Source organism: Phaethon aethereus, assembly GCF_964289735.1.
Source record: "Phaethon aethereus genome assembly, chromosome: 17".
NCBI classification, from domain to species: Eukaryota; Metazoa; Chordata; class Aves; order Phaethontiformes; family Phaethontidae; genus Phaethon; species Phaethon aethereus.
Genome location: NC_138593.1, coordinates 6974222 through 6989341, shown reverse-complemented (window position 1 = coordinate 6989341; position 15120 = coordinate 6974222). Strand labels below are relative to the sequence as shown.

Sequence of the window (15120 nt, the reverse complement as noted above, 5' to 3'; positions counted from 1 at the left end):
ATAAATCTGATTTTACTACCTATCAATTTTTTGCTTTATCTTCTATAGTCTTAAACATCAAAATAATAATAAAGATTGTAATTAACAAAGCACAAAACAGTTACAGGCTGGAAATAATAATGACATAATAAGTTGCCTATGACAGCACTCATCTATGAACTATTTTTAAGAGTAGTATCTATTAGGCACTTTTTTCTGATTAACTGTTCCAGTGCGTTCTGATATTTTGGTAAGGGAGAGGGGTTTGATACAGAATCACATGATGCACATGAAATTTGCCAGAAGCAGATTTTCTGAAAACACTGAAAGCTAAAGAGGAAAACAGATACGCTGATAAAACACGCAACTCAGATCAGAGCAGGGACACAACTAGTGGTGCTATCTACTCACAGTCAACGTTCCAGGTATAACAGGTGAAGCCAGACGTTTATTGATGGGCTGAAAGGTAGCAGCAGGGACTCCAGCAACGGTATTCACTATGACATTTCCACTCACTGTAGCTGAAAGCAAGCCAATATTAAATGTGAGATCCTAAAAATGAAAATCCAAATGTCCTATCATCTCCAATGCCTAATTATAAAGTCTTCTTACCAGTCTGTATACTTGTCCCCGTAACTGCTGTTTTGATTGTGCCCGCCTATTCAGAAGACAATTGAGGTAACAGTTCAGAAAAACAATAAAAGAAAACTGAATATAGCACAATGCTGTATTCCAGAAGTCACAAAATAAGAAAAATGCAATAAATGCACAGATACTTCTGCAGTTGTTCATTCATTTTATGTATCAACAACTGATGTATATATTAGGATTCTGCAACACTTAAGAAATTGGAGAGCTGTCAAATGTTTGGTAAATAGCGGTCATTTGACATGCTTGTTAGTAGAAGGGAGCGCCACAGGCAACCACTTACACGTGAACATCACTGAGCAACACTTATGGGGCAGAAGCCCTCCTCTCTCTCTCTGTAAAAGCTGTGGTATTCTTGCCCTTCAACAAGCAAAATAAAATCATCACTGTCTGCACACAGTGTGCCAACTGCATTGGCTCTAAAAACAAAAGCCCCAGATCTGTCAGACTCATTAAAACTGACTCTAGATTTAAGGAAGCCATGAAAACTTTGCCCAGATTTGCAATAAAACAACCATGATAGGCCTGTAGGATGCAACATTCCAGTTGCCTTGCAAAGGTTAATAAAGCTTTGTTTTTTAAGCTACTTTAACAGAGCTAGCTCTTACAGCTACATTCCCTTTATTGTCCAAGTTCTCTGTATATCACTGTTCACTGACTGTGTAAATGTATTTGCACAGACTTTGATTAAATTAAAGTCTAAGCTGAAAAAGGAAGAAAGTCTTTGCAAAGGATATGGTGTTTTTCCACCTCAGAATGCCAAGACCTATTGCTATAATGGTATGAACACAGTGTTAATAAATGAGCAAAAAAGAAGATATCCAGCATACTCAGGGGAAAAAAAGAAAAAAGAAGTTTTCATTTCACTACACTGACCTAAAATTCTCACTTTCCAGAGAAAATAAAACACACAAATAAGGTACACACAGGAGAACTGAAGTTACTACATCAGAGGCACCAAGCCTTCCCTTTCTTACCAATACTGCTGTGTTGGCCACAGTAGTTACTGCAGTCTGCACTACTGCCTGCGGCTGCTGAACTACCTGTGCCTGAGCCTGCGGCTGGGGTTGGGCTTGTGCTTGCTGTACAGCTGGTTGCTGAGCTTGCTGCTGGCCAGCTTGCTGCTGCTGAGGCTGCGGACCTGCCTGTTGCTGTGCCCTCTGCTGTTCAGCCAAAGCCTAGGAAACCAAAGTATGAGCTTCATAGTCTTCAAAACAGTGCATGTAACAATCAGGATGTATTTTTTTAGAAACGAAACAAAATAACAAACAAAACCCTTTTAATTCTAAGCATGTAATATATATGCGTGTGCAGAAACAGCATACAAATCTGTTTTCACTGTAACTCTCAAACTCCAAGTTACATGACCTAACCAGTTTCAAACTACAAGCTATATTCACAGTTGTATGACTTAGAGCATAGCACAAGTAGTGATTTACCATCAACAAGCAAGGACAAGTATCTCTTTCTGAATAATGTAAGAAAGAAGGCTACAGAACGGTCAAGAAGAAGATTTTTTACATGTTTTTAGTATGTTTTCCAAAAGATGCTTCTAAACAAGTATGAGTGTGACATACAGGCCCAAGGAAAGGTCCCACTTCAGACCTTGGATATCTAAACCCTAGTACATGAACAATTTGCAGCTGCCCATAACATCTACTGTACCGCCAAACTTCTCCCAGGAGGCAGATTTTCTCATACTTCCTCTGTTGTCTAATTTTTTAATTCCTGCAGTAATTAAATGTATAGCTGAGATGGAGACTGTACCTTTTTCTCTTTTGCAATACGTTCTGCTCGGAGGGATGCAACTTGAATGGGAGGAAGTGGCTTATCATAGCTGATTCCACTAGAAACATAAGACAGAGCACACAATCATTAAAAAGGAAAAGAAAAAAAGGACTTTTATGCAATCCATAACTCCTTTAAGACAAAGAGTGCCCACCTTTCTGCAAGCACTGATGCATGCTTTGGATTCTTCTGGAAAGGATTCATGCCAAGTCTGAAATTGAGCAAAACTGTATTACTGGAGACAGAAAAAACTTTAAAACAATATTTAATTTCACATGTTTTAGTGGATAACACTGCAGTTTTGCTGAAGTTTTCATGATATTCCCACCAGTACTGGAACCTGCATACAGATAAGACATTTTAAGAAAGACTTAGAGTAAATATTAGGTGAATACAGAGAAAGTTACTGCAGGAATATACATAGAAAACAATGTACTACTAAACAGCACAGACATCAAAATGTTTACAGTTCAGGCAAATGGAAAGTGTAGTTTATAAAGTACATTAAAATAAAACAAAACAACTGAGTGCTCTTCTGCTCTTCATCATGCAAAGTAAATTCATGCAGTCAGTAAAAGCTAACCCAGACTCATGAAATATGAAGGTGTTCCAGTAACACAAGGCCAGGACACAAGGAAAGAGATCAAGAACAGAGAAACAAAATATCAGTTTGAAACAGAGTGTGAAATAACTCTGGGTTGCAAGAGCAATTCTGAACACAGTTTCCAGGACATCTATGGTGACAGGACATCAAATGATCCCAGTTAAACTTACAGAGGTTTGATAGGTGGACTTCGTTTCCCTGCAATCATTTTCATCATCTCAAAATGATTAGTATAAAGTTGCGTGTGGGTGGCACCCTCATCTTGAGCATAGATCTGATTGGTACGAAGTGGGCGACTGTTTTTAGTCTAAAAAATGAAAACAAACCAGCTTTTAGTTGTGAACACACACACATGGCGTTTCGTCTATGTATAAACACATGGTGCGCTTGTAGATTATTTTAAAACGTACTCCAACATATCTATCACAGACTGGTTTCTGCCTCGGGTCACTGATAACTTACTGTTACACAAAACTCTATGGGAAATATATAAAGAAAGAGCAAAATAAGGAGCAGTTCTCACGGTCACACTGGCATCAGCACTTGGGGACATACAAAATGGCAAACTCTAATTTGAAAAAGAATCTTTGCTTTAGTTTAGATTTTGCAAGTTTAATTCAGTACCCAAACCAAGAGCCCATTAGTTTATAGTTACGCATAGCGCACACATAATATAATAAAACCATCACTGCACTGCTCTCCCAACAAAGCTATGTTAACATCCAACACACCATGCCATTCTAACATTTGGCTTCTCCTAAGTAGAAACTGCCAGTCAGGGACAAACCTGCTTATTAGTCAGAGGATGGGTCTACAGTCAGAAGTCCTAGATTCTCCACCCAGTTCTGTCACTAACTTGCTGTATGGTTTGGAAGAAGTTGTTTATAATCATGGAATTTATTTTTGTTTCTGTAGCGTACTATCATCCTCATTTACTAAAAGGTGCTTCAAGCATTAAATTCACTACATATTTGTAATCCACTTAGACCCTAGCACGAAGTACATTCTTACAGCTCTTGAGTACCATCATAATAATCAGGATAGGTTACATAGTGGTTAGGTGGAAAAATACCCACTACAGTTTAAGTGAAATAACAAACTTCTTGCATGATTTAAAATTTATCTATCAAATCCAAAAGCTGAAGTCTCGTGTCAATCCACTGTATCAACAAAGAAAGGAAAAATAAATTTGGAATTTTAATGTTTCAGAACTCAAGTAACACTCAACATGGATCTCATATGAATTATCTGCCCACCTCCATTGCTGCTAAATACCACAGTGTCTAGATTTGATTTTGAAAGAATACCAATGCACACCTTATAAATACTTTTTGTCTTCTTTTTAGGATTAGCTTCGTACATTAGCTGTAAAATAAGAAGGAAAGTTAGATGATCTTTTGTGGAAGATTTTGTTCAGGTGCTTTTTCTTTTCAAAGAAATCACATAAAATAAGTGGAAATCCTGATGAGGATAATTTTATAATCTTTTAAAAGTTATTTATTTACACTGTTGAAACATTTAACAAAAAACAAGTCTTTATGGAGATAAGGAAAAAAAACTCTACAAACTTAAAGTAAAAAAAGACGCATCATTCTATGTAAACTCACCTTTCCTTCTTCCCTTGGAATAATGACATTTTCATATCTGTTTCGGCATTGTTTTGGTGAGCGATAGACTCTGCTGCATGAGTTAACAACATCACTAACAAGGTCCCAATTGGGAGTGTGTGCTGGCGATACAACGGCAAGATTTAAAGGAAGCTCCAGCAGCTGTTTCACTGCCTACAACAGATAAAGGTACAAAAGCTTCAGATGACAAATCATTCCAATCTTCCAAACCTACCCTTATCTACATGTGTCCACACACCATTACTACAATGATACAGATAGCTTACGGCTCAGGCTATGGGTTCACCTACATTCGCAGAGAATAAATAATCATAAAATGCTATTATGCAGACTGATGGGCAAGAAAACACTTGGAGGTTGGTATAAAAGGAACAGAGAGCTGCCGTTCAAATACCGCTCTCTTCTCCAACGTGGGGAGAACCTTAGCTACTTTATCAAATGTCCAGCCAGCACAACTTATCTGGAACATAATAGTGAGTGGTCTCCACAACAAAAATAGGACTTAATCATGCATTCTGTAGTTTATCCTTTAATTTATCCTTAGAGAAACACAAATTATAGGCAATCTGTTCTGAGTTACATCAGCAAAATGCCAAACTAACCATTAAGAACTAGAAATAGCCTTGAAGAGATAAAGGACAGAAAGAGCCATTTCTGAAATGAGAAGCAAAAATATAATAAATAATAACAGCAGAAAGCACATGTATCATCTGACCTGCAGAAGTGCCCAGTCTTCACTGATCAACCACTCTGGATTATCCTGGCCAGCCTCAGCAGCTGGTTTGACAAGAGTCGGCAAAGGCTTTGCAAACTGCGTTTGTTGTTTCAACAAGATGTTTTTCTTTTGCTCTTTGCCCTCTCGGCGCATCTTCAACATTCCTGGAGTTGCTCGATCAAAAAGTGAACGAGGTGGAATAACTGTCTCTCCATGACGTTGCTTTTTCTTCCTACCTGCAGCTAAGACAAAAAAAATTTCTTGGTAAATAGTTACTACCGTTCTTTGATTCCTCTGCTACTTATAATCACAAAATACTCCTACATGTGTACAGAGTATTCCGTATTGCCTCTTAAAAGCATACTGTCAGTAACTAAACAGAGCCTGGTATAAAGATCAGCCTTGTCCTAAGTCACATAGCAGAATTCAGGTTTTCTAAAACTGTCCTTTTAAAAAACAACTATATGTCTAAATAGAGAGACACACTGCAAGAATTGGGGTTTCGAGGGATTATACTGCTTCAAGACCATGGTGAGACAAGAATTTTCACCTCTTCAAACCTGCAAATTTGACCTTTACTGAACCAGACATGTAGGAGGTATGAAAAATCCCCTGGTTTTTTAAAATTTCAGCAATATATCTTAGAACAGTTTTGAACAAACACTTACCAGACGGATCTGTTTTGTGTCGTTTACGCTCCTTCCTGACATACACTGGAGGCAACTTTGACTCTGGAATAGGGGTGGTATCATACATCAGGCACATAACAGAATCAATGTAGATATCATTGTCATCCTGAGGTGGTGTGGGAGGAGTCCAAAGCTGCACAGAACAAAATTTGTAGTTACTGCAATATTAACTCTCCATGGACCTTTACGTTTCAAAAAATAAAAAGCCTATTTAGGCCTGCTGTTACTTTTACTTACTGGCATTATTTCAGTTTGTCCATCTGGACCTTCATAGACATATTCCTACACAGCAAAAAGAAAATACAATTCAAATGACCCAACTGAACCCTGAAGGAAAAGGTATTCTCAGAATAACTGTTAAGAAATACACTATTACGAAAAGCAAGACTAATGAGGAATTACTTTGTTGTATGCATCCTCCCGAGTGTAGGTTAGAAGTTCCTCTTCATCCTCCCAAAGCATTTTTTGCTCCTTTTCCTTTAACTTCTTCATATGCTGGACTTCCCACACTTTCTTTGCAGTTTTCAATTCCATCTAGATGAAAGTCAGACTCCTTATAAATTTTATGCAGTAACAGACACTGGATTAAAAGGTATCAATTTGTATTTTTATGGACAAACCCCCTGAACTTTGACATTTTCAAGCACAAAAATATTATAGCAATTTCTTAACAGATACTTTCACAATCATTTAGAAAAGATTTTTTGGTCTCTGTTGAGGGTCTTTAAACCCTCAAAATAAAGCAAACTCAGAATTTTAGTTAAACAGCCAAGACAACCAGAACACAGCTCCTCTACACAAATAAGAAGGCTCACTGAAATCCATGAAATTTTTTCCCCCTACTATCAATGGAGTACAACAAATATTTGCTGAGCTCTGCTGAAGAATGTCATTCCCATTTTATAAAAAAGAAATTAAGAACTGACACCTGCTTAAACCAAGAGAATACTAAAATAATAAGTGCTCTGTAAGGCATTCCGGTGTTCATAAAGTATAGCAACACCACAGAAGTGCCTGCAATATATTCCACATCATTGGAGAAACTTCCACTTCACATTGAAAATATAACCCTGCTTGTACACACTGTGACAGAACAACATGGAAAAGAAGGATTTGTGGTTTTACCTCATTCAACCGTGGCTCGTTCTCATCAACTGAAACATGGAAGAGCTCTAAATAATTCAAAGCATACTTCTCAATTGGAGTCAGCTGAGAGAACGTATCAAGGAAAAAAAAGTTAGTATTGAGGATAGTTAAAGAAAGGTTAACTGAAGGAGAGTGTACCAAAACTCTCCTTAAAACTCATCTCCCTCTCTGATGGCTTAACACCTTAAGTCAGTAGCAGATCTCCCATCCATTTAACGGTAATATCAATCCACAACAGAGTTGATTTAAGGCCAGAATGCAAAGACATTGAAATATTTGAACTAAACTTTACTTTTTAACAAAATATTCATGGAAGTCATGGTACCTGATCCACAACAGCAACTAATTCCTGCAGCTGTGAGGGCTCTTCATTGTATTTTGTCTCGCAGAGCTCCGAGATTAAAGGTTTAATGCTTGACTTAGGTCCTGCTTCTTGTATATGATCATTTGGCTCCTCATCCTCTTGTTCAATACTATTGAGGGCCTTTCAGAAAGACAGATTTTAAAAATAATGAAGACATCAAAAATATAGAAAGAAACCCCATAAGAAGTTCACTGAAATCCAACACAAATTTCTGGAATAAGTCTCTGCTGAGGCAAGAGAAACAGTCCCCAGAAAGCATACAACTCAACTGTGGGCTTCTAGAAGTTTTGTTAGAAGAAAAATGACAAAACAACATAAAACTACCAGAAAGAGAGATTGACAGAAGTTACCCAAAGAAGGTAAGGCACCTGTTTAATACTAATGTTGCACAGCTGCATTTTTAATGTATATGTTAGTAATTACCTCTATGAATGGTCTTGCAACTTTAGGTGAAATATTTTCTGCTGGAGATGGCTCTTGAGAAAGTACTACAAATTCTTCCGCTTTCACTCTAAATCCAGAATCCTCCATAGGAGAATGAACCTCAAACAATTCCTGAATTGTTTGCTTGGTAAGTAGAAGTTAAAAAAAAAAAAAAGATAAGTACATTCAGCTTTCAGGATCATTCTATTTTTTCATAAAACTTTTGAGTTAGCTCAGGTTCAAGTGACCTTATAAACTATGGACTGACTAAAGAAAAAATAAACCTCTATTATTTCTGGAAAATTTTCCATTTTCTCTTCCATACCCTTCTCCTATAGGACAGGGTAGAATAAAGTGTTAACAGTTCATTTATAAGAAAGTCAGAAATACACACTGCCTCATCCTGCACCACCATGTTGGGAGTGCCAGAAGGGGATGGCCTAGCCTCATCAGTGCAGTCATTGTCTTCCGCATCTCCAGAGCGGCAATTGAGAACCTATCTCACTAAACACCCAAACTTTGTATTTCATGTTTTTCAAAGTTGTTGAAACCTTCATCCTTACAAGCTCTGCAGAATTTTGCAGCAAGGCCCAGGAAAACAGAATATATTAAGCCACACAGGCGATGCCTTGTGCATCGCTATGCCAGTAACAGAATAAAAGCAGACAGACAGTATTTGAGAGAATGGGGCCCTAACACCTAAGTTCAAGCAAGCATGAAATCTGATATGCTTACCTATCAATTCTATCCCAAATGGATTTCTACTAAACTGTTATTAAACATGCCAACGCAGATGCTTGAATTTATTAAACACTGCAACACAGGTGTTTGAAGGTATTTTGGATACTAACTTACCTGTGTTAAAAAGGCCATTGAATAGTCATTTCCCTGAGCAGCTACTTCTCTGATCAAGTCCTTTGTGCCATTTTTCAAAAGCTTCTCTTCTACAGAATTACCACTGACAAGCCTAAAAGAAACAGAAAAAGAGAAGAAATATGAAAAGCCATTTCCAGAACAGCTTTCAGAAACAAAAAGACAAATTGCCCTTAGAGAATAACACTGAACTTTTTAAAAAGTGGTGGTTTGTGGCATTTTGTGGGTTGGGTGTTTTTTGGTTTTTTTGGGGTTTTTTTTTGTTTTTTTTAGTTCTGGTACAGGCCCAGAACAAAACACATACTACCACCTCCACTGTAAACCTTTCTTTTAACAATTAGTGTTAAATTTTTTTTATTAAAAATATAATCAAAAAACACCTCACTTTAAAAATTCCATGTAAAATAACAGACAGAAACCATGCAAATATGATTCATTAATCATATCTGGTGTTAAGACCAACTACATTTTCATATGATAACCTGGCATCTTTTTTACTGCAGTGAGATGAAGTTTTCGATACTGTTTCCACTTCATTTCAGATCATACAGAGCAGCACTATCTGAATTAACCTTACATTAAAGCATGTAAAAGAGCGTTTGTTGATCTGTAACTATCACCTGTATATATGGATATCTTTACATCTCCCAATTCTGTCACACCATTCCTGAGCTTTTGCATCCATCACTGGGTTTAGATCATTGTCGTAGAACACAACAGTGTCTGCCTCAACAAGATTGACTCCAGTGGAACGACTGTGTGAGGAAAGGATGGCACAGAAAATGCGCTTGTCTCTGTTGAAAATTTTCATCAGCTCCTACATAAACGGAATAAAAGCAAGGAATAAATAAACGATACACCAAAATAAAATACCAAAAACAAATCAAATGTTTCAAAGTGATTAGAAACGAGGCAAATTTCTTTCCTCTGCTGTAGCATATAAAAGCCTAAGCATCATATATTGCTGTGCCAGTGGACAACCTTTAGGGCAAACTTACCTGCCGTTGTTCACGGTTAGCATATTCATCAATCCTCACAAACGTGAGAAAATGGAAATTCAGGAACAATTCCAGTATGTCCAACATGAGAATCATCTGTGACAAAATCAGCACACGCCGCCCTTCAGATTTCAACTTTTGAAGCAAGACAGCAAGAGCTTCTAATTTTCCTATATTTCAAACAAGAAAAACAATACGTTTTATATAGACATTACATTCCTATGAAACAGGAAATTACCAAAATATTATCACCAAATGTCCTCCGTTACCTGAGTCATACTGCACCAGCCGGAGGTCAGGGAACTGTAGCAAGTGAGGAGTTGTAATCTGTTGCAACTGATGCAAGTGTGGAGCTGCCTTCTGCTTAAGACTGTGCTTAAGGAGTTTCAATCTGTGACTATATGAAGGGGGGGGATTTGCTACATACAAACATGGGGGAGCAGCAACTGCAGCTGGCAATATGAAGAGAGCCCTGTGAAAAGCATCAAAGCAAGGGAATACCAGTTTAAAAAGTTACATACAAAATTATCATCTACAGCAATAATTTTCAGCCTGTCAAGCATATAATTTTACAGTATTATCTAACACTTTGTTAACGTGACTTAGTAAGTGCTCCATAGCTTCAAAGTTTTAATTTTCTCTATCTCCCTTTCTCATTTTGTTTTGTCTGCTTTGATGATAGCTTCTGTTAAGGTGTTTGCACTGTGACCACTGTATTCAGTCACTCAAACACACGAAACATCTCTCACACCAAACTTACTAACGGCAATTCAAGAAGGTTTGAAGAGTTCTAATTGCATTTCATGTTTCTAGAAAACTGCAGCTATTGTTCTGCACATAATCCACTAAATGTCAGCTTTAGCTAAACTAGCTTCTGCCTACATCTCAGTCTTAACTCTTGTTAGTTGGCTCCAAGAGGCACCTACTCGGAAGTAAATCCCAAGTTTAAGGACGTAAGCTGAAGTATGTTCAGCTAAATTTGGGCTTGAAATTAGGAATGAGGCACTGAAAATGCTTAAAATAAAGATCCTAAAGGAAACAGACTGGCATTTTTACGTTCATACTGCACATCATTTACTGCTAAATAAATCAGTCCAAACCAAACAAGCCCATGAACAGAAACAAGGTTTTAAAGCTTTTTTGAAAAAGAGTATTTAAGAAATAACTAAATGTGGTAAAGGCTTACAAGGTAGAGTAACATTACCTGTTAACAACAGCCTTTAGAGATTCTTGTTGCTGAACCAAAGTCAGGATCATTTCTTGCAATGGGTTACTTGGGCCTCCAGAGGCACTTGAAGAAAGGCAACAATTCACAAAGCCAGCCCACCTCCAACTGTTGTCTTCACTGGAAGACAGCTGAGAGGGCTTGCTTTCACCAGTCAAAGAACAAACACTCAGCAAGTCTCTACCATACATTGGGGCCCGTGAACAACGGCGCTCATTGCCAGAAAATATTCTGTCCAGGCGCTCCTTCAAAAGCCGGTTCTTTTCTTCATATGTTTCCTTTGCCAAGAAAAGTTGAAGGAAACATTTACTGCTCATCACAATCGCTTAGGAATTTGTTTCTTTAGAATGAAGCTATTGGGAACAGAGTACTGTGTGTTTTATACCACCAACATCCTAGATTATAACAACTACTTAGACCAATCACAAAAGGGATAAATTTTGAATAAAATTGGACTACAGCTAAATTAAATTCATATTAAAGAATCAATTCTATCTCAGTTTAGTATCTTCTTCCCTTTTTTAAAGTACATTTTCATAGTTTTGGAAATAAAACAAAATTAATCATTTATATTTGGGACATTTCAATTAACACATTCATATTGACAAGGTACAGGTTCTTTCACAGTTTAACGTATACTTAATGTTTCCCTAGGCTTTATAGGTTGCTTGAGCATCTTCTCTAAAAACTTGTTAAGATTAGAAATCTACAAAAATATGCCCAATTGCCTCTTTGTTCAAAACACACAGAAAATCTTACGATTTCTTTATTCATGCATTACTACACAATTACGATACATGAGTTATAAGAACCTGTCAGCTATCACAGCACAAGAAAGCTGTTAGCTGCTTTTATACACAAGAATTTATTTTAAACTACGGATTATAGATGAAAATGTATCATGTCTGTCAACCTGATACACTGACAAAAGTTGGGTTTCTTACCCACTCTGTAATGCTCAAAGTCCCTAATTAATTCCAGCTTTGTAAATTATAGCTTACAACTATTACATGGACTTAGTATCATCCCTGAAAAGTTGTGTTTCCATAAGGAAAGAAAAGCTAAGTACCTGCGATTGTCCATATGTAGGTGCTGGTTTTAGCACTGCTCCTATGTCACCAGATGACAAATTAGTAATGGCAGTTCTACCTGGAATACAAACTGAGGATAAACCTTGTGTTTATATATTTATTCTTCTGAAGATTGGTCTCGTTTATTATTTTCAGTAAGTAGACATTTCATAGCTGTAACACATCATAATTACAGTCAAATTTTTAGTCTAACTGTCCACTGAGTATTGCAATTTTGTGCTTTGTTACACATCAGATATCTGACAGATATGTACGTCAACTGTTTTCAAAAAAATCCAAGACAGATCAATGGAATTTTACTTTGCTTTGCACAAAGACCCACTGCATTCGCGGTTTATTCAAAATGTTATGTATAGTGCAATATGTACTAACATTTAGAAGTTATACTCTCAATCAGGAAAAGATTGTTCTAATTCATCTTAAACAAATCATCTAAGATTTTTCAGAAAACATATGAATTCAGAATATCTACAAGGTGATGAAACTCTATGATGGAATCTCACAGTAGCATTCTTGTGAATTCAACTGCTAGCAGGTGTTTTCCCAGATAGCTAACTAAACTACAAGAACATTACACACAAATAAACTAAACTACAGTAATAGTCGTCATCTACCTGCAGACTACAGACACTCTGTAGCTATTATTTTCTTGATAGGATATGTAGGTTTCTATCTCAGCCAGAATGCATTGCTCATCAGCACTGATTATTTGTACTAGAAAAGCAGCACGACCTTCCACAAGTCAATGTGAAACTGTATTCAGTGGTGAGTCAACACACTGATGAAGAATTGCATTCAAGTTAACAAGCAGGCACTAGACCTTACATTAAGAATAACAGACTCCAGGGAGGATGCAGAGGTTTAAGCTTTGCCTTTCCGTATTTTTATTACAAACAAGCTAATACAGATAGCCAGTATAAATCCAATTTTACTACACAGTTACACGTGAGCCCAGCAATTATAGTTTTCAATCACCCAAAGCAATAGAATTTATTTGGCATTTTATCCAAAATTCAGAAAGCCAAAGTAAGCATTGTCAATATGCTTTACATCTTCCTCCAAAGACGAACAGTAAAAATAATATTGTTTTCTTTTATCAATTGGAAACAATACTTTAGTTGTTATTGCTTTTAACAGAGCTGTCTTTTTACCATCATGATAGTAGTAAGATATATGAGTTTTTGTAGAAATCTTGTATCAATTCTCATTCTGAACTGTGGCCATATTAGGAGTACCTGTAATGTAATCAGAGCTGGAGAGTGAAGCGTTTGAGCCACAGATCTTCCAAACTATGACAGAAATCCTTTGCCTCCCAACAACTGGGAGGCTGTTGAAGCTTCCTCTCCCCTTTTTATGATGAGATGTTTACTCTTCAGGAAGTCAAAATATGAACTTCAAGGACATGTTAATACATCAAAAAGGAGCAGTAAACAGTCTATTTTGAGGGAACGGTTTATATCCAGAGAAAATTACAGCAGATGGCCATTTCCAGGGAACAAACTCCTAGCAATGCATTTATCATCATTTAACAACCTGCTGTTTTGCTGTAAATGCATCCTAGACAGCAGTTTCTCTATTGTTTTTTGATCAACATCTTGATTGCGTTTTTAAGCAAGGAACTGATCACATTTGCAGCAAGGCACCAAACACCTAAGCAGTATTTGCAGACAGAAAGGGAAATCAGTAGCCTGATTAGATAGAGAAGCAAAGAAAATGAGATAAAAGCAAAATCAATGTGGAAAAAAGGAGAGAACTGCTGGACATTCTCTGTCAGTATAAAAAATAATCACCCTGACCTTTCTTTGAAAAGAGTAACAAAGTATTTCAAACTCACTTATTCCCACAAAAATCTGATATAGGACAGTACAGGTAAAAAAATTCTATATATTTAATACAGTTTCAAGCTCTCCCAAGTTTGTACTGAAAAATCATCTACAACTCCAGTACACACAAATCAGAAGGACGTGCTTCATAGCTTACCTGCTTCTGAACTCAGCTTGCAGAATTATGATCTATAACAATTTGGAGTTACAGATCAATGTGATTTTAGTAACTGAATGTTCAGATAGAGACCTTTCTTCAAGCTAGAAACCTACCTTGCTGTGTCACTGCTGTGGAAGTGGGGACACCTGCTTGATGCTGGTTTCCTAAAGCATTCAGAGCATTCTGAACAGTTCCTGCTTGGGAAACTGTCTGCATGACAACTGGACCCTGAGGTCTCAAATACTGCTGACCAGGTGCTGAAACAATTTGAAGAACACTTCCTGCAATGGAGGATTTTAAAAAAATTAGGCTGGATAGAGTGGAAAAGAATAGTGTTCTTTAGCAAAAGATACTACTGTTACAAGCTAACCATTACTGTTTCAAACTATGTTAAATTTTCCCAGACAAGTTCATTACACCAATATGATTTCAAGTTCCATAACATCGCATAGGAGGAAAACACCTAAGTCTTCATAGTTAAAGGGGAGTTTCACATCGTTGGTGTATCATTCTAAACTTAAGTATTTTATATGGAATTTGGATGAAATGCAATCAACCAAAAAAATCCTCACTTAGCGTCCCCTCTATTTATTTCATTTGCCATAGAGAATCAAAATTTCCAGGCTCTCCTGAATTTGACAACACACCAGCAAGGGAAATTTGAGGGAAAAATATATTGTAGGTAGAGCATTCAGATCAGCGTAATAGTTGGGTCAAAATTCAGAGACACACCAATCTTAAAGTATTATTTACACCATTTCAGAACAAACCAAGAATGTCCCGAGTTTTGTCTGTTTCTGTTCATCAGGGAGTTTATCTGAAATAACGCCTCATTTTATTTAGCTGTATTGCATACATGTGAAAACAAATTCAATAATAAAATATTGAAATACAACAGAGAAAAAAAGTAACCGTGTCTCTCATTTCATAGGCGTCTATTTTTCAAAACACAGCTACCTTGTCATC

General features: G+C 36.9%; 1 protein-coding gene across 1 annotated transcript in view; it reads right to left on the bottom strand.

The window, feature by feature from the left end:
• Nucleotides 1-15120, bottom strand: part of EP400 (E1A binding protein p400) — a gene marked incomplete at both ends in the record, with an annotated part of 47215 nt that overhangs the window by 6808 nt on the left and 25287 nt on the right. Inside the window, 22 exons of the mRNA XM_082007894.1 lie at nucleotides 391-500; nucleotides 592-637; nucleotides 1605-1805; nucleotides 2395-2473; nucleotides 2570-2626; nucleotides 3190-3326; nucleotides 4337-4384; nucleotides 4627-4800; nucleotides 5363-5604; nucleotides 6031-6184; nucleotides 6289-6333; nucleotides 6454-6585; nucleotides 7177-7260; nucleotides 7523-7681; nucleotides 7985-8128; nucleotides 8840-8951; nucleotides 9478-9674; nucleotides 9856-10025; nucleotides 10125-10327; nucleotides 11060-11358; nucleotides 12150-12241; nucleotides 14268-14435. Coding sequence (XP_081864020.1) covers nucleotides 391-500; nucleotides 592-637; nucleotides 1605-1805; nucleotides 2395-2473; nucleotides 2570-2626; nucleotides 3190-3326; nucleotides 4337-4384; nucleotides 4627-4800; nucleotides 5363-5604; nucleotides 6031-6184; nucleotides 6289-6333; nucleotides 6454-6585; nucleotides 7177-7260; nucleotides 7523-7681; nucleotides 7985-8128; nucleotides 8840-8951; nucleotides 9478-9674; nucleotides 9856-10025; nucleotides 10125-10327; nucleotides 11060-11358; nucleotides 12150-12241; nucleotides 14268-14435 — 3053 coding nt within the window. The remainder of the gene's footprint in view (nucleotides 1-390; nucleotides 501-591; nucleotides 638-1604; nucleotides 1806-2394; nucleotides 2474-2569; nucleotides 2627-3189; nucleotides 3327-4336; nucleotides 4385-4626; nucleotides 4801-5362; nucleotides 5605-6030; nucleotides 6185-6288; nucleotides 6334-6453; nucleotides 6586-7176; nucleotides 7261-7522; nucleotides 7682-7984; nucleotides 8129-8839; nucleotides 8952-9477; nucleotides 9675-9855; nucleotides 10026-10124; nucleotides 10328-11059; nucleotides 11359-12149; nucleotides 12242-14267; nucleotides 14436-15120) is intronic.